Raw genomic sequence first — 23,616 nt, forward strand, 5'->3', positions numbered from 1 at the left:
ACCTGCTCACAGTGCCAAAACCACTGGTAAATGGTTTACTGACCATGGTATTACTGTGCTCAATTGGCCTGCCAACTCTCCTGACCTGAACCCCATAGAGCAGTGGTTCTCAAACTTTTTACACTTGGTACCACCTGAGAAAATACTTGGCTCTCCAAGTACCACCTAATGACCAACATTAAAGTACAGTAGCGGAGTAGGCCAAAGTTTTCATGAAAAATATTTTAAAAGTTTTATTTAACAAGTTTATTTAATATTGTTGGCCACGGTAACAATCATACACAGATGGAACACTGTGTTTAAAATTGGAAAATCATAAACTTTACTTAAATAAAAAAATCAATTAAAATGCACTGCATATGAAAATTAATCATTGTAATAAAATAAATATAAAACAAATCTTCAATGTTATTTGAAACTGTACTTAAAATTTAAATAAAACCGTGCTGTGCTGAAATGTTACTGTACTTGACTTCAAAAAACAAAACACAAAAATCAAAACAGGCTATGCCTAACTGCAGTTCTTGTTTCTCAGCTTTAGTGACTCCTTTCTGAAACAGAGACACAGACAAACACAGAGACAGAACAATAAGATCTAAGAATAAAAGGTGTGGAAAAGCATTCAGATGAGTTGCAATTAAACATCCACAGACATGATGACCACTTACATGAGCTTAATGTGATGGGTGTGCCTGCCTCTGTGAACACAATCGAGGAATGTCTGGGTCAATGGAGGTCAGCTTCAGTCTCAGGTTGGGCTCAGCATCCACTCTGCTTCTGTACTTTGTTTTTATGACAACAAGTGAAGAGAAGCCTTTCTCGCACAGGTAGGTGGTTGCAAAAGGAAGGAGAGTGTGCACTGCTTTGTCAGAGAGCACAGGGTATTCACTGTACTGCTTTATCCAAAAGTCCAACAAAATGTTCTCTTTGAAAGAGGCCTTCAGTGTTTCATCACAAGACAGTTCTATCAAACTCTCCTGCTCAACAGCAGTTAAGTCCCCTGAGGCCATGTGGGCAATGTCGATGGTGAAGGGATTTCTCATCCAGCTGCCAGCTCCATCTTTGTGCATACCTGGGAAATACTTGCAGAACTGTTGTCTGAGTGAGGTGAGGTGTGCAGCAATGTTCTCCCTCACTCCATCTTCAAGCATCAGGTCATTTTCTGACAAAAAGCTCTCCAAAGCAGGGAAAGCTGAGACATCACCTGCTCTGACTTTGATTTCAAATAACTCCAATTTTTTTATCAGTGCATTGATTTTGTCCTGCACATCAAAAACATTTACGGAGAGTCCCTGTAGTCCCAAGTTAAGTTCATTTAAACGTGAGAAAATGTCTGACAGGTAAGCCAACTGGCTGAGCCACACGGGTTCCTCAAAAAGGTCTGCAAAGGGGGAGGTTGTCCCTTGCAAGAACAGCTGCACCTCTCTGTGTAATTCAAACAGCCTTGGAAGCACCTTTCCCCTTGAGAGCCATCTTACTTCAGTATGAAGCAAAAGCTGGACATGCTCACTTCCCATCTCCTCACAGAGCACGTGAAATAACCGAGCATTCATTGGTCTGGCCTTGATGAAGTTGACCGTTTTTACAGCTGAATCCAGGACAGACTTAAGGTCGTCAGGCATCCTCTTCACTGCCAGCGCCTCACGATGGATGCTGCAGTGAGTCCAGCGCATGTCGGGTGCCACCTCTCGGATGCGAGCCGCGACCCCGCTGTTACGGCCAGTCATTGCTCTTGCTCCATCCGTACACACACCCACACACTTTTTCCAGCCCAGTCCGTTCTCTTGCATAAAAGCATTCAGTACCTGGAATATGTGGTCAGCTGTAGTTCGGGTCTCAAGTGGTTTACAAAACAAGAAATCCTCCGCAGCTGCACCGTCATTTTCATATCTCACATAAACCAATAGTTGTGCTAAATCTGCAACGTCTGTTGTCTCATCAAGCTGTACGGCAAAATAGCGGCTTTTTTTATGCGTTCAATCAGTGTGTTCTTGACATCGTTGGCCATGTCCGTTATTCTTCTTGACACGGTGTCGTTTGAAAGCGGCACGAAGTTTAACTTTCTGGCAGCTTCCTCTCCACACATGATCTTTGTCATCTCTTTGGCTAATGGTAAACACAGCTGTTCCCCAATTGTGTGAGGCTTACCGGCTCTGGCGATCCGGAGGCTGGCACGGTATGATGCTTCATGTGCTCTGGCTGTGTGTGTACCAAAGGACTGAATCGTGGACTTTGACTGCATATCTCCTTACTGTTTTATGTCGTTTTTTGCTAACAGTAGCAGATGAATCTCTTTTTTTGTGAGCACAACTGCAGGTGGAGTTAGCACATAGCACGGGAATAAAAATCATCAGTGGACTTCAGCCCTGCAGGCCCAAACAGCCACTTCAACAGCAAGTGTTCTTTTAATGGCCCTTTTTTCACTGGAGGTGCTGATCCACAGCAATTGAATGAAAGGTAAACAGTTTTGAAGATCAGGTCAAATTGTTTGATATGTCAAATAAAGTATTTTAAAATGGCTAATTCTACTTCTCTTTCTTTGGTTTTACTGTCCAAAAGATACCAATAAAAATCTCTCTCAATAGCATATATTTTTTAATCCTAATGTTAAGATGAACAAAACCTTTTGGAAATCTAAAACTAGTCAGAAGACTGTTGCATATCCACTGTACTGTATTCAAATGTTCATGTATTGTGTTGTCTTTTGCAGGAGGACAGAGCAAAACTGACCGTGGTGCCAAGTGAAGGACTGCGCTTGACAAGAAAACAATGACAGCTTTATATAGTAAGTGAAATAAAAACGGGACACGTTCTGCAAAAAGTAGTCTTCGTGCATCCCTACATATGAGATAAGTATTTGGTTTCGGACGCAGAGTTGTTGAAAGTAAAATTTACTACAAAAATACCAGCAAGAACTTCATTTGTTTTAAATCACAAAAGAAGATATTTTAATGAAATCAGAGAGATTTCTGTCTCTCCACTGAAAGTCTACACAGCTACCACACTGATGTTGCAGAAAGTTTATAAAGATATAATAAAGCGAATTCATATTCATCAAGCAGTTTAGACCTAATTTTCAGAAGAGACTCAATCACTTTGTATTGTGAGCAGATTTAATTTAGGGCTTTACCTATAACATAAACTTTGTTCAGCAAACAAACAGAAGCTTAACCATACTTGCTTGATGTGCAAAACAAACTTAGTTTTTTATGGAAGCTCAAACATGACGTGTAATAGCAAGGAATGAACCCCATTGGTCCTCATACATCAAGCAAGCTTGCTTGAGCTTCTATTTGCCATTACTGATGTGTGCGTTGATTTGTTTCTATGTGGATATGTGATGGACCACCCCTTTAAAATGTAGCTGTGATTTTTGTCTGTTACAGAGGCAGTGAACTGGTTTTCCAATGTGTTCAAGAAGGCTTTGTGGATTGGAGTGAATTCTAAGCTGGGGGAACTGAGACTGCTTGAAAGCTGTACATGTACATGTTTTAGATTTAGACATCAAATAAAGAGTTTCTTAAAAAAATGTTAGATGTGAATGTATTTTTTTGGACTGAAATATATGGAGGGCAAATATTTTTTTTTTTTATGATTTTAAAATATATTTTTAAAAACATCCCTGGTGAAAAAAACAGCTAAAACCAGCCTAGGCTGGTTGGCTGGTTTTAGCTGGTCATAGCTGGGAGGCAGGCTGGTTTTAGAGGGGTTTTGGCCATTTTTCCAGCCTGGACAGGCTGGTCAGGCTGGTCTTAGCTGGTCAGGCTGGGAAACCAGCTAAAACCAGCCATTTCCAGCTTAAACCAGCTAAGACCAGCCAACCAGCCTAGGCTGGTTTTAGCTGTTTTTTTCAGCAGGGATATTTTCAAAAATATACAAAAAATGGCCAAAAAATTTATCTGTAGAAAATATATTTCTGTAAATATATTTTTGTATATTTTGAAATATATTTCAAAGTACATTTTAAAATTTATTTTTTTATCGTATGGGAACATTCAGTGAAGAACAGTGTTAGGAATCAAGTGGAACTTTTCAACGGGTTTTTTTTATTTTTTTATAAATTCAACTATCATTTTCTCTTGTGGACTATTTTATGTGAAATATCTTAATCAGGTCAGTGTGTTTTTCTCCTCTTATATTCATCAAAGACTGTTGATGCTCAATACCATGATGCGAGTCTATAACTTTAAGTCATTTTCATTTATTTGTGCAGTTCGGCTTTTTAAAGAAAAACAACAGCGCACCTTATAACTAACGCCGGTTTCACACTGCACGCGTAAGCAGGGCGTGCGCAGCACGTAAGCAGAGCAGAAGCGGCGCGCATCCATTTTCCTTTCACACTGGAAGCGTTTGTCGCGCGCAGCTGAACCGCAGCTTGTGTACTTCCAATATAGACAAGTATTGTTCATTCAGTCACGCATTTCAGGTGTTCTCCAAGAACTGTCTGTCATGTGCTTTGATTTATGGTATGTTGTATGTTGTAGATTTAAGTAGCAAATTAGAAACGCTAAAATATTGAATATATTTTTAGACAAAGATCGTCTTAATGATTACCAGTTAGGTTTATGATAATTATAGCAACAGTTTTTCAATAACGAAAAGAATATGTAAAATTATGGTATTTTGGTATTTGTTTTACATTTGTTGCCATGACATGGTTAGATTCATATGATATTTTCATATTTTTTTATGGTGGTTGTCCAACTTTGAGATAATCACCACGTTTATAATGAAACCATTATATTTAAAAACATGTTAGCCTAAAACATATCATATAAAAATATAATTTGTTGGTACTACTGTAAATCTATATTAAATAATTATAGGATCTCCTTCAGTACTTTCAGAATCTTCTCTTTTAAAAATTATTTTATTTCTGTATTTTAAAATGTTTTATAATAACATTTTAATGGCAGTAGTATGTTTATTTATTCTTGTATATATCAAAACAAGCAGAAAATAGTACAAACTTTGCTAAAGTGATTGTTTTGAACAAGTAGGCTAACTAGACATTATTTACAAAAAAAAAAAAAAAAAACATTATTTTTACTGGTGAGCCATTTAAACCGTGATTGTGTTACATGTGATACATGATTTTATGGTGAAATTGTTATTTTTCTTGTTAATCAGGCCAGTTTTGATCAAGATCGATGCACTGTGGCTTTAACCCAGCGTAAGCGGTGCAGCAAAAATAGACTCGGCGCCAAAACGATCGCGGCACTGACGCTTCTGCTCTGCTCCTGCTACGCGCTGCCGCGCCGTCCCTGCGTGCGGTGTGAATGCTCTAATCTACGGAGCCCCTTACGTCACCTGTAGAAAAAAAATAATTAATCCGTGGGGACGGTTTTGCAATTCGTTCCCACAGTTTATAAACTGTTCTCACGAATTCTTAAACGGTTCCCTCAGTTTAACAATTCGTGCCCACGGATTAACAAACCGTGCCCACGAATTTCCAATCCGTGCGCTCAGATTTTGTAAACCGTACCCTCGGATTTTGAATCCGTACCCACAAATTCATAATCCGTGCGCACGCTTTCGCAATCCGTTCCCACAGTTTGTAAACTGCTCTCACGGATTTGTGGCCCCGCCCCCAAATTCAACCAGGACACCTGTTTATATGCTGGATGCATTGTTTTGCATTTATTAAACTTTATTTCTCAGTAGGCTATATGAGACTATGCAACACTGACAAAACAGAGTTTTTAGCTTTATTTTATATTAATCACCAATAAATTAGCTGCTAAAACACCACACCTGTGTTTTATCCTATTGGTTATTAATGTAAAATAAACGCTAAAAAGAAGCCTGTTTTGTAAGTGCGGTCATGGTACCAAAATAAAATAATAAGTGAAGAGCGCTGTTCAAACGGCTTTGTTTTATTTAATAATATTTTTCAAAATATAAAATTGCCTGAATAATAATAAAAAAAAGTATTGGAGAGGAGAAGGTAAAATGCAATACAAAACAAATAATGTACAGGTTATTTTGTCATTGCTTTGCTCTCAAACTAAATGCAATGTAATAATAGGCCTTATTTAATAATAACATTAATAGTGCAGCATGCATCTAACTCTGGGTGAAAAGCTTATCATAATCACAAATCCGTGAGAGCAGTTTACAAACTGTGGGAACGGATTGCGAAAGTGTGCGCACGGATTATGATTTTGTGGGTACGGATTCAAAATCCGAGGGTACGGTTTACAAAATCTGAGCGCACGGATTGGAAATTCGTGGGCACGGTTTGTTAGTCCGTGGGCACGAATTGTTAAACCGAGGGAACAGTTTAAGAATTCGTGAGTACGGTTTATAAACTGAGGGAACGAATTGAAAAACCGTCCCCACGGATTAATTATTTTTCTTCTACAGGTGACGTAAGGGGCTCCGTACTAATCTGTTAACATGGGCGCCGAAAAAAATACGCGCTGCTTACGCCCTGCTTACGCGTGCAGTGTGAAACCGGCGTAAGTCATTTCCCCCGCATTATTTTCCTCCTTTCGGCGCTTCTCACTCCAGTCCAGCGGGTGGCACTAAGACACTAACTTCTGTTTGACAAACACCATTAAACCTAAGAAGAAGATTAGATTCACTGCGCTCTCTGTTGTTTTGTCTGATTCTGTTTGAGTACAATCTGGAAAAAGAATGATTTTGTAATGTTCATGGCAGAAATAATAAATTGTTCTGCACAGACAAAAAGCAGAAATGAAAGGATTAAAATAATTGTCAAATCTGCAGAAAAATATCTAGATGTTAAAGGGCTGCAATGGGAGACCATAAGAGACTCCCTTACTGAAGAGACACAGTCTTCTCAGGCATGTGTTGGATCCTTGTAATGTTATTGACCATACTACAGTGGAATGCGAGGAGTCTAATTGCAAACGGTCAAGAGTTTAAGAAATACATTGATATGTTAACAGAGAAACCTAATGTAATATGTATTCAGGAAACATGGTTAAAACCACAGTTGGATTTTATAATAAATGGATATAATATAATTAGAAGAGATAGAGATTGTGGCAGAGGAGGAGGAATAGCAACATTTATTCAAAATGGGATGAAATATAAGATAGAACAAATAAATAAAGAATATGAATCAATTATAACTAAGGTATGGACTGAAAAAGGGAGTATAGATATTATTAATTATTATAACCCATGTGGAAAATTAAGTCAAAATATTTTAGAAGCTGTTGTAGGTTTATTGCATGAAAAAGTAGTATGGTGTGGTGATTTTAACTCCTACAACACATTATGGGGAAGTAATAATACTGATGTGAATGGACTACTAATTGAAGAATTCATTGATGATAATAACTTGGTGTGCATTAATAATGGAGAGGGAACACGATATAATAGTATACAAAATACAGACACTGCACTTGATCTAACATTTGTGTCTTCTGTAATGGCAGGGATCACCACATGGAATGTAAACAAGGATACTACAATAGGAAGTGATCATTATCCGGTAATGACTAAGGTTGGTACAGAACTATGCTATGAAAAAGAAAAGAGAAGTCCTAGATGGAAGTTGGAGAAGGCAGATTGGGAAGTCTTTCGAGTAATTTGTGAAAATAGATGTATGAATCTACAAGATGAAAACCAAATGGATGTAAATTTATTCAACAGTAAGCTAGTTAATGAAATTATTCAGTCGGCTGAACAGGCTATACCTAAAACAACAGGAATAAGACATGAAAAGAATGTACCGTGGTGGAATGATGATTGTAAAGCAGCTATTAAAGTAAGGAATAAAGCATTTAGGAAACTTAAAAAGCAGCATTCTATGGATGCTATGATTCAATATAAAAGAGCCCAGGCAGTAGTAAGAAAGACAATTAAAACACAAAAGCGTATTTTTTGGAAGCAGTACTGTGATAGTATTGGAAGAACAGTACATCTGTCAGAGATATGGGATATGATCAGGAAAATGGGGGGGATTAGAAGGAGCTATGAGTTACCAGTGATTATAGGTACAGACAAAATGGCTGTCACCAATATAGATAAGGCTGAAATTCTGGTAGAAACATTTAAGAAAATTCATAGTTCAGATAATCTTTCAAAAGAAGCAAAGCAGTGTAGGAGTAGCACATTAATGAATTATCTTAATTTGGTGGAAAAAGATGAAATGTCAGATAGTTTGTTAGACTTGCCTATAAGCATGTTTGAGCTAAAAAGAGCAATCAAAACTGCTCGGCAGACTACTCCAGGAAGAGACGGTGTGTGTTACAAAATGCTGGCAAACATGACAGATAATACACTAGAAAAAGTATTAAAATTATTTAACCTAGTATGGGAAACTGGGCAACTCCCTTTAGTATGGAAACAATCAATAATAGTACCTATTCTTAAACCTGGAAAAAAACCCATCAGATCCTTCTAGTTATAGACCTATTGCACTAACTTCTCAATTATGTAAAACAATGGAAAGAATAATCACAGAAAGAATAACATATTTTTTAGAGAGTAAAAATCTGCTGTCCCCTTACCAGAGTGGATTCCGTAAGGGTCGGAATACAATGGACTCTGTATTATGTTTAGAATCTGATATTAGGAAAGCACAGACAAATAAAGAAGTAGTGGTAGCTATTTTCTTTGATGTGGAAAAGGCGTATGATATGCTCTGGAAAGAGGGATTATTAATTAAGTTAAAGTCTTTAGGAATTGGTGGTAGAGCATATAACTGGGTTAAAAGCTTTTTATTTGACCGGAAAATACAAGTTAAAGTAGGCGAAGAATACTCGAGAATGCATACAGTAGAGAATGGAACACCACAAGGTAGTGTATGCAGTCCATTATTATTCAACATAATGATTAATGGCATCTTTTCACAAGTAGAACATAACATTGGAAAATCTTTATATGCAGATGATGGGGCTTTGTGGATTAGAGGTCGCAATATATCATATGTTCATAAAAAAATGCAAAACGCAATAAAGGAAGTTGAAAAGTGGTCTAATAAATGGGGGTTTAAACTATCTGTATCAAAAACGCAGGTCATTTGTTTTTCAAGGCGGCCCAAAAATATACCTCTCTCTCTGAATTTATATGGGAATCCTCTGGAGCAAGTTAAATTTATAAGGTTTCTTGGAGTTTGGTTCGATGAAAAACTTACATGGAAAATTCATCTGGATAAAATCAAGAATAAGTGCAAAAATATTATTAATATTCTTCGGTGTTTATCAGGACGGGAGTGGGGAGCTAGTAGGGCATCCCTACAGAGTATATACTGGGCTCTCATGAGATCTGTATTTGATTATGGATGCATTGCCTATATGTCAGCAGCAGAAACAAACCTCAAACAATTAGATGTGCTACAAGCACAAGCCCTAAGAATCTGCAGTGGATCTTTTAAATCATCGCCGGTATCAGCTATGCAGGTGGAGATGGGAGAAATGCCGTTAGGTATAAGACGAATGAAGTTAATGTTGGCATATTGGGTTAATATCCAGGGACAAAGTGTTTCACATCCTGTAAAAAGTGTACTGACAGACTGCTGGGAACATAATGAAACAAATTTTATGAGTTTTGGGTGGATAGGTGATGCAAAGGCGAGGAATATAGGACTAAATCAAGTACAGTTTAGCAACACGGTTTCAATATCCTCCATCCCTCCGTGGTTGTTCCCATTGCCAACTGTTGACCTCAGTATACAACAGGAAATAAAGGATCAATCCAAACAAACTCCAGTGTGGTATATAGTACGTAATTATATTGAGAGGCATTTCCAAGATTCCGTGTTTTTATTTACGGATGGATCAAAAGACCCGGAGACAGGATATGCCGGTGCAGCGGTGTATATTCCAATGAATGATTCTCACATTAAGAAAAGAGTTTCTAATCATTTATCAGTTTATGCTACGGAATTATTGGCAATTTTAATGGCCCTGCAATGGACAGAAGAAGAGCGAATAAATAACATAGTTATTGCATCCGATAGCTACTCAGCACTAGAAAGCATAAAGTCTGGCAGATCATCTTTTAGGATGGATATAATTAATGAAATATTCTATAAGTTGTATAATATAAAGCGTATGGGTTTATCAATTCAATTTATTTGGGTTCCTGCTCATGTTGGTGTATTAGGTAATGAGAAGGTAGATGTTTTGGCTAAACAATCTTTAAAACTAAAGCAAATAAATTTACAAGTTCCATTAAGTAAAACAGAAGCCAAAGTGTTTATTAGGAAATATGCAAAGTCGATATGGCAGGAACACTGGGATGGTATTGAAACAGGAAGACACTTATATAATATTCAACCACAGGTTGGTGCTGGGAGAAGAGAGAGCAGGAACAGAAATGAAGAGAATATAATAACCCGTCTGAGAATAGGTCACACAGGATTGAATAGCACATTACTCAAAATTGGCAAGCACCCAACAGGGGAATGTAATTACTGTAGTCAGCAAGAGACAGTAGAACATGTAATACTTCACTGCCGAAAATACAACAATGAGAGACGTAATTTTATTCAGTCACTAATCAAAGCTGAGCATAAAGATTTTTCTATAATAGGCATATTAAAGGGAAAAACTATATATGATATTATTATTAAGTTTATTAAAGAAACAAAGTTAAGTAAAATAATTTAGACAGTTGTTTTTTTTTTTTTTTTTGTTTGGTTTTCTTCCTTTTGATTTCCCTCATATCTACCGTATTATGTTAATCCTATAAGCGTGTACCCTGTCCACACTCCAGTCCAGTCGGTGGCGGTAATGCACCTATAAGCTGGTTTGCCAACCGCCAATAAACACCAAAGAAGAAGAAGAAGAAGAAGCGTACAATCTGTGAGGAATGTAGTTTCTGTAAACAGAAAAGTACAGTTTTGAATCAGATCACTAAATACCTTTACTATTCTCATCCTCATAGCTGTGACTAGGTTTTGAAGCAAGCAGGAATATCTGGAGAAGTATGAGCTGAACTGAGATCTGCTGCTGTGAAGATGTTTATTAAAGTAGAGAGTGAGGAGAACACGAGTGAACTAGAAACCTGGAGAGTAAAACAGGAGGACCCAGAACCTTTGAGAATAAATCAGGAGGAACCAGAGCCTTTGAAAATAAAACATGAGGAACCAGAACTTTTGAAAATAAAACATGTGGAACCAGAACTTTTGAGAACAAAACAGGAGGAACCAGAATCTTTGAAAATAAATCATGAGGAACCAGATCCTTTGAGAATAAAACAGGAGGAACCAGAAGCTTTGAGAATAAAACAGGAGGAACCAGAAGCTTTGAGAATAAAACTTGTGGAACATGGAGGTTGGTGTTTTATCTTCATTCATCTTTAGTGACTGTTTGTGGTACATCAGGCTTTCATAATACTTCATAATGAGCTTTAATAAGTTTAGATTTAGTTAACTGTAATAGATACAATCTTTAAAGCGGATCAGTTTGTTGAAAAGTATATATGGGGGCAGTAACACTTTCGATGAAGCCCCATTCATAATACATTACAATGGTATTTTTAAGGCATTATAATTAACACATAATGCATTATATAAAAAAAAAACCTAAGTTATATCATCTCATGAATAATCATAACAATTTTTATACATTATAATACTTGAGTATTTGTGGTTCTAACCTAAGATTGTGATTATTTATAAGACACAATGAACGGCATATTAAATCTACGTAATTTATAATGTATTATATCATATCACATGTATTTTTTACATTATATTTTACAGTTATATTTTGATGGTCCCCTAGTCCAGTGTTTCCCAAACTTTTTTTCTGGGGACCCACATTTTAAAGTCGATAAATCCTTGTGACCCAATCAACATTAGGCCCATATAGTTCATATATCACGAAGAGAATTTATGCATTAACAAAATATGTATGACCATTTTTAAGGTCATGCTTCCACTTAACTATTTAAAAGAGATACAGATATTTGACTTTTTTTTTTTATTTAAGTAAACTGCAGATTTGCAGAAAATGTTGTTTAACACAAACACAATATTTATCCGTTATTTTGATATCAAATCAAAAAGTGCTTTTTCAGCATTGTGATCCTCTTTTATCACAGTGCACTAATACAGTAACAGACATTTTCATGTTTAAACTCAATAAAAAACAACGTAGGCTATTATTCAATGCACTTGACTTCTAGATTTGTATATTGCTCAAGCAAGTTGCAACACATTTAAACACAACATAGGGAGGCTATAGCTTCCATTTTTTAATTAAAAATTGGGCTATCAAAAAATATTTTATTTAAAACTTACCACAGACAGAAACAGTCGGCTCTCATGCTTTTCTTTCGCATTAAATCTTTATTAAAAACAATCCTTTTAAAGAACTTTTCTACCTGGACAAGTGCACGTATTACGTTGCCTTTTTCTTTAAAACCGCACTTTTCCTTATTTTAAACCTAGCCAAAAGCCACGTGTTGACTGTGAAACAGTGGATTTCATTTATATGCAATTATGGGACATTTTCGTGTCAATCCATGTTCATTTTTACAGCGAACAATGCGCTGTCACTTTAATTCAGCGCTTGCAGCACAGCAAAAAATAGACTCTGCCGAAATGATCGCTGCTCTGCTGTAAACGCACTGCATTTGGGACGCACTGCTGGACAGCAACCGCGTGCAGTGTGAACGCTCCAATCCGTTAATATGGGTGCGGAAAAAAATACGCAACGCACTGCAGACGGATGTGTGAAACAACAACAAAAAAAAGAAAGCAGAAGAAGAAGAAAACGACGAGCTCCCTCGTGCGGCTAATAGGTGAACTACACATATACATTTTGTATATAGCGCACTGAAAAAGAGCACTGGACTTGGCGACCCATTCAAAATCTCCCGCGACCCACTTGTGGGTCGGGACCCCGCCTTTGGGAATGACTGCCCTAGTCTATTACAGTTTTTTAAGATCGTTTACACTCTAAAATAAAAATTTCCACACAATTTGCAAAATTCTACTCCAAGGAGCAAAACACCGCCACATATCTGCACAACATTACACACAATGTCTGCTTCACTCGTTTTGCAAAACATTACACACAGTGATTTGTAAAACTCTACACACATTTCGACACCTTAGACACAGATAAGGATTGTGAGGTTACTTCCTTGTCATTACAAAGCCCCGGATTGCCAGTGACCACACTAATGAATGAATTGGATAAACACATCCACAAGGTGTGGAAGCACACATGTGCTAATTTGAAAACGCAGCACTCAGGTGTGCTATAAAAGGCAGCAGGTGAGTTCACCTGTATTCATCAAAAATTATATGGATGAAATCTTATGGCCTGATCCAGCCAGAAGGAGAGATGAGGAATAGTTACAGTATTTGTGTTGCTTTTTTTCAGAGTCAAACTGTATGTACTTCATGCAGTAATTTTTATTTGTCTACAGATTTTATTTGTTTCATTGATTTCATTGTTGGTTGATTACTGTAACTGATTGTGGTAAGAAATACTGTATTTCTTGAATTCAAATAAATACTTGAAATATTCAGTCTGCAGCATCAGTGTTGTGCAGTGCTTGGTAAGTTTATAATTGGCCTATTTGTGTACATTCTCCCTATATCTCAAACTAATCATGAAGAATGTTGTGGGTTTGTCACTATTTTGTTTTGTCATCGAAATGATCCCTTACATGTGTCTGCCCGAAAATCTAGCTCATGCTATTTCCTAAAATTAGTTTTTTTTTTACAAATGTGTTTTTTATTTATCACAGCAGTGTGAAACGGTCTGCAGTAGTGTCTGATCATTGAGGACTGTGTTTTTTTAAATGAAAACTAATAGCATTTTCACAAATATGTGTATATGTTTTGACTGAAATGTGTATGTTTTGACTGAAGTGTGTCATTTTGCAAACAATCTAGGAATTCTGCAAATTGAGTGTGGTGTTTGGATAATTGTGAATATATTTTGAAAAAAAGAACCCGGTTTTCAAAATTGTGTGTAAACAATTGAAAAAAACTGTAACTATAAGCAACTCTAGAATTAGTAGACTTAGGCTAGGTAGAAAATTCACATACTTGCAAAGTTACACATTAGTTTGTCTTTTGGGGATCCATCAAAATATGGTGTTAGAATATATTTAGCATAATACTAATAATAATTACTGCTAGCTGTCATGCAGTTGCAGAGTTACTTATCAAAAGCTGTCTAAAGGGTACCATCAAAATAATCTAACTGATAATACAAATGTGTCATGTTACACATTCATCTGAAACATGATGATACGAGATGATACAACATACTATAAGATTTTTATAATGCATCATGCATTCATTATAATTCCTCAAGAATACTCTTATAAAGTATTATAAATGCAGGCTTCACAGAAAGTGAATTATTTTTTGAACAGATCAAACAATTCTGATACAGAAACAGTAGTGTTAACTAAAGTCATGGTGGTGAGGAAGAAATAGTCCAATGCTATTACATCATTAGTTTCAGGGTTTGTACAACATTTTGGGAGAGAAATTCAAGAACTTTTCAATGACTTTTAAGTATTTTATACAACTATTTACAGCTCTTTAAAGCTCTAAAATAATCCAGTTTAAACGAGGTGTTCTCTGATTGGCCAGCTATCTGTGGTTTGTGATTGGCCAAATACCTCAAGTGTGTGTTGGAAATGTAACACCCCTAAACATGTCGTGATGCCATTTCTTGGTGCATTGAGACAGAAATGATAAAACCCATTATAAATTAGGCATTTGATGCATACATTATTGTTTATATTGATTCTTGATTTTGATGATTGATTATGACTCATACTGTCTTTTTATGCATTTTGTCACGGCGTGTAAACATAACACCATGTCTGCATTTGCAAACGTAGAATGTGTAACAACAAGCACTACCCTACACTGCTCAAAACTCGCATTCAATAGTAAGTACTGAATTCTTTAATGTACTTACAGGCCGTCAGTCAGAAGCACAGACTGTCCATGCATCATTGTGATTGGCCCACTTTATAGCCTTAATTTTATATTTAAAACATTAATCTAGGGCTGGGCGATAAATCGAAAGCGATTATGAGGCGCGTTTAGTGAATGAAGCCGGTACTTTGATTAGTAGTAAATCTCCATCACGTGCGTTCAGCTGGAGTGTTCAGAGGCGTAAATCACTGACAAGCTACGCCAAATCGCGCTAAAAATCGCATTCGATTCGATTCGATTTTGAGCGCGATTAGGCGTAGCTTGTCAGTGATTTACGTCTCTGAACACTCCAGCTGAACGCAGCTGAACGCACGTGATGGAGATTTACTACTAATCAAAGTACCGGCTTCATTCACTAAACGCGCCTCATAATCGCTTTCGATTTATCGCCCAGCCCTACATTAATCTCAGCTCTAAAACTTTTAGTTTAGTTACTTTTTTTATATTATCTGTTTTACATATTTAATACTTGGTCAGTTTGATTTGTTTGGTTAACTTTGGTTAAATATTTTATGTTAAAACTGTGCAGTGCACAAAATTAAGATCTGAGAGATGGTTCATGTCAGTGTTCATGATGTTAAGTTTAGAGATGTTGTGCATCCACTTATTATAAGTGTCACATTTTAGCATGCAAATAAAGGGGAGAACTTCAAGATATCGACCCTAAAAGTCGGCCTAAAAATCGTTAGCACATATCGGCAAACGGCTGACGCTGGCATCGGCATCGGTTATAGAAAAATCCAAATCGGTCGATTGCTAATTTAAATGATCATTATTTTTGATAAACCCACACACCAGCTCTACCAAATCTGCTTCTGGCGCCACCATCTGTAGGACTTATTGGCACTGCTCTCAAATGTTAGTTTGTTCATGTTTTTCAGCTTATAACAAGCTCCTAATTATGAAGCATTTTACTTTCATTTCAGAGTCGATTAAAGAAAAAGAGGAGAATGAAGAATCAAGTCAAGTTGAGGAGAAAAATCATTTCAAAACAGAAAAACCTTTGAGTTGCTCTCAAGTCAAACAGAAAGATTTAAAGAAATGTTGCACCTGCACTCAGTGTGGAAAGAGTTTCACAAGAAAAAGAGATCTTGAGCGTCACATGAAAACTCATACTGGAGAGAAACCATTCACTTGTGATCAATGTGGGAAGAGTTTTTCACGCTCATCAAACCTTAAGGAGCACATGAACATTCACAATAGAGAGAAGCAGCACACATGTGATCAGTGTGGTAAAGTGTATTTAGGGGCTTCAGGTCTGAGGTATCACTTGAAAGTTCATACAAAGGTGAAGCCACATTCATGCCATTTGTGTGGTAAGAGATTTTGCCATCTACAAAGTTTGAAAGTATATGAGAATATAAATACTGGTGTGAGAGAATCCATGTGTTCTAAGTGTGAAAAGATTTCTATTTCGGTAACTTATTTAAAACTGCATAAGAGGATCCACACTAGAGAGAAATCTTATGAATGCTCACGCTGCAACAAGAGATTTAGTCGGTCAGCATGTCTGAAAACACATGAGAGGATCCACACTGGAGAGAAACCTTTTAAGTGTTCAAACTGCAACAAGAGATTTAGTCAGTCGGTACATTTGAAAAGGCATGAGAGGATCCACACTGGAGAGAAACCTTATCAGTGTTCACACTGCAGCAAAAGTTTTAACCAGTCATCATATCTGAAAATACATGAGAGGATTCACACTGGAGAGAAACCTTATAAATGCTCACACTGCAACAAGAAATTTAACCAGTCATCATATCTAAAAATACATGAGATAAACCACACTCGATAGAAACCTTTAGTGTTCACACTGCATCAAGAGATTTAGTCAGTCAGTACATTTGAAAACGCATAAGATGTTTTACCCTGGAGAGAAACCTTGTAAGTGTTCAGTACATTTGGATCCACACTGGACAATAACCGTATCATTTAACTGCATGTGGGAAGCGTTTTATTCGTCATCTGCTATACACAGTCATGCAGAAACAATCTTTTTTTTTTTTTTTTTCAATCTTGTGTGTATCTCTGGCAGGTTTACCCATACTGGTCTGGCATGTATATGTATACCCATCCCTACTTGTAAATTAGTAGGAGTGAGATCAGTCTCATTAGTTTCTCTTTTACTTTCAGTAATGATCATTTTGCTTGAGTCATTATTAAATGTTACTTTTTTATTAATACATTATCTTTACATTTCATATTTTATTAACAACATTGCGGTCAACTGATTGTATTTGCATAAGAAAAAAAATATTTTAGCTTTGATAGTTGAAAGCCATGATGTTTTAGGTTTTGTTCGAATTTTCTAAATAATATCAATGGAATTGAATTAAAAGCCTTTATTGACTTTGTATTTTTTTGCATACAGTGAAATTAGGAGCATTACTGCTGACTGGTGTTAGAAAACATGTACCACAGACAATATACGAGACTAGAGACTACAGACTGTACAGTATCATTATGAAAGTATATACAACAACCGATGTGATTTCCCTGTGGGCCACTGTACAATGTGGGTTGGCCCATTGCTTCTTGTTACTCACCTGTGCTGTTTTGGAAAGCGCAATATTTGAATCCATTGGGGATGATCGTGCAGTAGTAATATTGTTTCGTTTGGCTTCAGTCGGTTTTGTCAAGAGCTCTGGTTTTTGATTCTATTTATTAAATGATGAGCTGTTTCCCCACAAAAGCTGTTGTTTTAGCATAATGAACCCATCACTTCTGTTGACATTTAATCAAACTAAACAGCCTCTGGTCTCCTTCCCTGCATACTGCCAAAGCAGCAGCATTAGCCATTTAACTTTTTTGGCTAAAGGTTGAAGACCTTACCCCTTGAGTCAAAAGGAACGTCTTTACTAAAAATCCACAGGCAGGGAAATTCACAGACAGGAATGGTAGGAACACACAAGAGGTAACCTTGCAGCCGGACACCAGAACACCGAACACAAATCAAATAATAAAGACAGGTTAACCAGACAAAGAAAGATGATGGGAATAACTATATGACAGGAAAACCAAATATGGGTATATGGGAGAAGTCAAGACAGAGAGAATGATGGGGGTGTAACATTATACCCCCCTCCCGGAAGGCGCAACTTGCCGTAGACAAGGAATGAAGAAAAAAGTGGACAGGTAGGAAGAACAAAAGAATGGAGAGGGCTGGGAAACAAAGTCTATGCAGGAGGAGGCTTCGGGGGAGGATGGTCAACAGAGTCCAGGCCGGATCCGACAGAGCGAGGACCTAAGGAGGAGACAGAAGGGTCCAAGGTGGATCAGACGGAGAGAGGAGCCAGGTCACAACCATGATTGTAGCCCCCGGCAGAGCCGACAGATAGAGGAGCCATGGTGGAGGAAGGGCTGACGACTCCAGGGGGTCGCTAGACAGAGGCTGAGCAGGTGGCGATGGAGACGGAGAGGATAAGCATGGCCAAGGGTCTGGCAACCGAGGCAGAGATCCGTATGTCTTGTTCATAAATGAATCAACTGATTTGAATGATCCATTTAAATAAATGCATTAGTCACTCATTAAAACTGTAATTTGCCACCACCTACTGGCATTTTTTATTTGGTAATTAAAAGTAGCATCTATATTTTATATATCTATATTCAAAAAATTATATTTAAACTACTATTATTTCAAATGTATAATTGAGAAATTTAATTTCTGAGGAAAAATAAAAAAGGTGGCAAATGTAAAATATGCTTGTTCTTGTTTGGTACTTGACTCGAATTGCTTGATTTATTTTTGCTCTTGGAATTGTTTAAGACTTGATGGTAGGGACTTGAGACTTGCTCAAGACTTACCTACGTTTAATGCAGACTAAAACAAACAATGTTAATAGCTGCCAATATGAAAAACAATGCATTTGTCTGTTTGGAGCGAAATACAAATAGAGGTTGGGAAGTGGTATGAATTTCAGAATGTGTCTGTCAGGCTGTTTGATGAGAAGCCTTGTCTGAGCACAACTGTGCCGAGAATAATTACTGAAATTGATGATCTTGGCCCTTTACCTATGTTGACTTCCGGCTTTGCTACTGTTCGGACACTCTTGCTTACTGCTCTGCGCTTTGCTCCCTGTCTATGAACTTTTTCTCATATTTTTCTAAGATTTTAACTTCAGCATATCAGCACAGTGCTCAGACAACACATTTTTGATACAAACATTACGAAAAAGGAGACTTTTTGCCTCTTTTTGCCTCCCACTGCCAGCAGCTTACATTTCGGAGACGGGAAAACACAGCTGCCTACTTTCAACAGACAAGAAAGAAAATGCCTCTTCTGGAATCTATTTGCTGCACAAACTGCCACAGACTTCTACAAAGGATTGTGGTTTTAGAAACAAAGTTACTTGCTGGACTTCCAAAACAGGCGGAACACACAGAAGATCATCATCACTGACCCCCTCAGCATACAGCCGGTGAGTCCTGTGAATCTAGTCAATATCGACAGTTTATAAGTGTAGAGGAACAAGCCAAAACTGATCGACACACAAATCGATGGCAAAAACAGGGAGCGAGACCCAAAGGCACTCGAGACATTAGACTGTCAAGAGTATCTCGTATTGCTGCGATATCATCCTCTACTCCAGATAGGGTTAGTGTTTTACCACCCCCTATACCGCTTGAAAACAGATTTGAAGCATTAATGAATGTGGGTGAGGAATCCCCAAATGTGACTGAACATGAATCGTATCAGCCAGCTGCTAACATCGCTATAAACAGGCGCGCAAGGTCGAGCAGACAGCGGCACTCAGCTCAGAGCGCAGCCGAGCCCAAGACTCTGATAGTGGGAGACTCTATTATCAGAAATATCAGTAGCAGATCTACAACTACATGCTGCTGTCCTCAAGCAACCGTCTCTGATGTGAACAAGGAACTTCGGAACATTCTAATGAAACACAAGACTGCAAATCGAATCACCATCCATGTGGGAAAGAACGATATTCGGAAAGAGCAGTCAGAACTCCTAAAGAAGGATTTTGGTGAACTCATTGAAACACTTCGAAGACTTGAAGTTCAGTCGTTCATCAGTGGACCACTCCCAGCAAGGGGAACTAACATGTTTTCACGGTTGCTTGGACTGAATACCTGGCTACAAAAACCTGCAGTCTAAAAGGAGTCAACTTCATTGACAACTTCAACCTTTTCTGGGGCCATGGACAATTGTTCAAACTGGACGGCCTCCACCCAAACAAACTTGGTGCGAGAGTGCTGAAGGACAATATCTATTTTTCACTCCGGGAATCCATCAGTAGAATGTGTCAGTCCACCCAACATAAATGGCACACACACACTTGGACAATGTATGCGTGATGACAGGACATCTTATCAGCCTCAGATTCATCATGTTGTCAACACAACCCACAAGTACACTGACATCGCCACACAGCCACAACAAGCACTGCTTATGGACACTTTCCTGGCTGAGCCCTGCCCACAGAGCTTATCACAGACAGACTGTGACGTACTACAACAGCTCCAAGACTCAGCACCGAAGGACTACTTTCTGGTAAACAGTCAGGGAAGCCAGGACAACATATTTCAGCCACCGGAAACACCAGAGCCAGAGCTCCATTCACCAGACACATTATCCATCTCTCCAGCATCTCCACTTTTAAGCTTCTCACAGAAAATGGAGGAACTGGTATATGCTGGAACCAGACTCTCCCACTCTTTTGCTGCAAGCCCCCAGTTATCAACTAAAAAACGGCGGGCACCACAACCACCAAAACCTGTGGGTCCAGCTCGCCCTCCTCCTCCTCCTGTGAGAGCTCTCCGGCCGCTGCCACAACGCCAGGGCCCAAACCCTCCTGTGTCTGCTGTGAGTGAACCAAAAACAACTGATAACAGCTCTCAGTGATATGTGTTGGGTCCCCGCTATAATTGCAGCAACACTCTGGAATGTTTACATAACAAGCGGGAACCCAGTGTGCCTGTAGCTTTCCCTATTTCTGTTTTAATATGTGATAGAAAGTCAAAGGCCATCTCAAGTCATACGGTTGACCAATCTAATCTGAGGCCTATTAGGTATCAAACTAAGATCGCTCTAGAGACAAAAAGTAATGCCATCAAGCTAGCATTTTTAAACATTCGCTCACTAAAAATTAAATCACATCTGATCAATGATTTTATAACCACAAACAACCTGGATTTTATGTTTCTAAATGAAACATGGCTAGAAGACAGCTGCAGCGCAACAGTCCTCAATGAAGTAGCCCCTCCTAACTTTACTTTCATGAGTGTCTGCAGAGCTGTTAGGAGAGGTGGTGGCGTAGCTGCTCTATTTAAAGATGTCTATCAATGCAAGCAAGTGTCATTTGGTCAGTACCTGTCATTTGAATATCTAGGGATTGTGCTGAAAGGTGCTCCACGCATTCTATTCATCATTATTTACAGGCCCCCAAAATACTCTCCATCCTTTGTTGAAGAGTTCACAGAACTGCTATCAATGATTTGTTCAGAGTTTGACTGTTTTGTTATTGCAGGGGATTTTAATGTTCATATAGAAAATGCAGAAATCAAAACCACAAAAGAACTTATAACGGTTTTGAACACGTTTGACCTGATTCAGCATGTGCATGGGCCCACACACAATCGTGGACACACTCTTAATTTACTCATCAGTAAGGGTCTAAACATTTCATCCACTGTTATCAAGGATGTAGCAATATCTGATCACTTCTGTATTTTCTTTGATATATTGATCTCTGCTCCTAATGAATTTAGATCTGTCTCTGTCAGAAAGAGATGCATTAACGATAACACGAGTGTGCTATTTATGAAGGCTATATCTTCAATGCCAAGCATTTCTGCAGACTCTGTTGATCTTCTCCTGGAGTCCTTTGACTCAAAAGTTAAGAATGTCATTGATGACATCGCACCTGTGAAAATCAGAAAGATGTCAGGCAGACAGAAATCATCGTGGAGAAAATCAACAGCAGTACAGAGTACGAAAAGACAATGCAGAAAAGCTGAGCGGATGTGGCTTTTCTGAGAAGATCAATAATATCAGAAAGACAATCAGCACACCCTCAAGTTATGCAGAGATCAGACAGATTCGACCGCAATCTCAAAAAGAAGTCACTATGTCTACTTTTGAAGCAATCGATAGCAACATTTTGGAAGAAACAGTACAGCACCTCAAATCGTCAACCTGCTACCTTGACACACTTCCCACATCTTTTTTCAAAAGTGTGCTTAACTGTTTGGAAGCAGATCTCTTAGAAGTGGTGAACACCTCACTTCTTTCTGGGACTTTTCCAAACTCACTGAAAACTGCAGTTGTTAAGCCCCTTTTGAAAAAGAGAAATCTTGATAACACCAAATTGAGCAACTATAGACCAATATCAAATCTTCCTTTCATAGGTAAGATTATTGAAAAGGTTGTTTTTAATCAGCTGAACCACTACATAAACTCAAATGGATACCTGGACCACTTCCAATCTGGTTTCAGACCACATCATAGCACAGAGACAGCGCTCATAAAGATAATAAATGATATTCGCCTAAGTTCAGATTCTGGCAAAATATCAGTGCTGGTACTACTAGATCTCAGTGCTGCGTTTGACACTGTCGATCATAACATTCTTCTTGATAGACTGGAAAACTGGGTCGGGCTTTCTGGGATGGTTCTAAATTGGTTCAGGTCATACTTAGAAGGGAGAGGTTATTACGTAAGTATAGGAGAACATAAGTCTAAGTGGACGTCCATGACATGCGGAGTCCCACAAGGCTCAATTCTAGCGCCGCTGTTGTTCAGCCTGTATATGCTCCCACTAAGTCAAATAATGAGAAAGAACCAAATAGCATATCACAGCTATGCAGATGATACCCAGATTTACCTAGCCTTATCGCCAAATGACTACAGCCCCATTGACTCTCTCTGCCAATGCATTGATGAAATTAACAGTTGGATGTGCCAAAACTTTCTTCAGTTAAACAAGGAGAAAACTGAAGTCATTGCATTTGGAAACAAATATGAAGTTCATAAGGTAAATGCGTACCTTGATGCTAGGGGTCAAAAAACAAAAAATCAAGTCAAGAATCTTGGTGTGATTCTGGAGTCAGACCTCAGTTTCAGTAGCCATGTCAAAGCAGTTACTAAATCTGCATACTACCATCTCAAAAACATTGCAAGAATTAGATGTTTTGTTTCCCGTCAAGACTTGGAGAAACTTGTTCATGCCTTTATCACCAGCAGGGTGGACTATTGTAATGGTCTCCTCACTGGCCATCCCAAGAAGACCATTAGACAGCTGCAGCTCATACAGAACGCTGCTGCCAGGATTCTGACTAGAACCAAAAAATCAGAGCATATTACACCAGTCCTCAGGTCCTTACACTGGCTACCAGTTATGTTTAGGATAGATTTTAAAGTACTTTTACTAGTTTATAAAGCACTCAATGGCCTAGGACCTACATACATTGCAAATATGCTCACAGTATACAAACCTAACAGACAGCTCCGATCACTAGGATCGAGTCAGTTAGTAATATCAGGAGTTCACACAAAACAAGGGGAATCCGCTTTTAGCTATTATGCCGCCCGCAGTTGGAACCAGCTTCCAGAAGAGATCAGATGTGCTAATACATTAGCCACATTTAAACGCAGACTTAAAACTCACCTGTTTAGTTGTGCATTTATTGAATGAGCACTGTGCTACGTCCGAACAGACTGCATTATTTTATGTATAATCATTTTACTGTGCTAATTA

At 38.1% G+C, this 23,616-nt stretch overlaps 2 protein-coding genes across 2 annotated transcripts; one reads left to right on the forward strand and one right to left on the reverse strand.

The window, feature by feature from the left end:
* Positions 1–674: 674 nt before the first annotated feature.
* On the reverse strand, positions 675–2,242 carry LOC141326055 (zinc finger BED domain-containing protein 5-like). Its single transcript, XM_073834756.1, is given in 2 exon segments — positions 675–1,957; positions 1,960–2,242. Coding segments are annotated over 2 exon segments (1,566 nt in total).
* An 8,539-nt stretch (positions 2,243–10,781) lies between these two features.
* Positions 10,782–16,843, forward strand: LOC141325690 (uncharacterized). The gene is made up of 2 exons (XM_073834447.1): positions 10,782–11,255; positions 15,826–16,843. Exons 1-2 carry the CDS (start codon positions 10,940–10,942, stop codon positions 16,692–16,694), a joined length of 1,185 nt encoding a protein of 394 aa, XP_073690548.1. The 5' UTR covers positions 10,782–10,939; the 3' UTR covers positions 16,695–16,843.
* The last annotated feature ends 6,773 nt before the right edge of the window (positions 16,844–23,616 follow it).

This window comes from Garra rufa, chromosome 2 (assembly GCF_049309525.1).
Source record: "Garra rufa chromosome 2, GarRuf1.0, whole genome shotgun sequence".
In the NCBI taxonomy this organism is placed as follows: domain Eukaryota; kingdom Metazoa; phylum Chordata; class Actinopteri; order Cypriniformes; family Cyprinidae; genus Garra; species Garra rufa.

Coding starts and splice junctions, on each gene's coding strand:
- LOC141325690 (XM_073834447.1), top strand. CDS start 10,940: ATGTTTATTAAAGTAGAGAGTGAGGAGAACACGAGTGAACTAGAAACC. Junction 11,256..15,825: donor AAAACTTGTGGAACATGGAG/GTTGGTGTTTTA, acceptor CTTTCATTTCAG/AGTCGATTAAAGAAAAAGAG.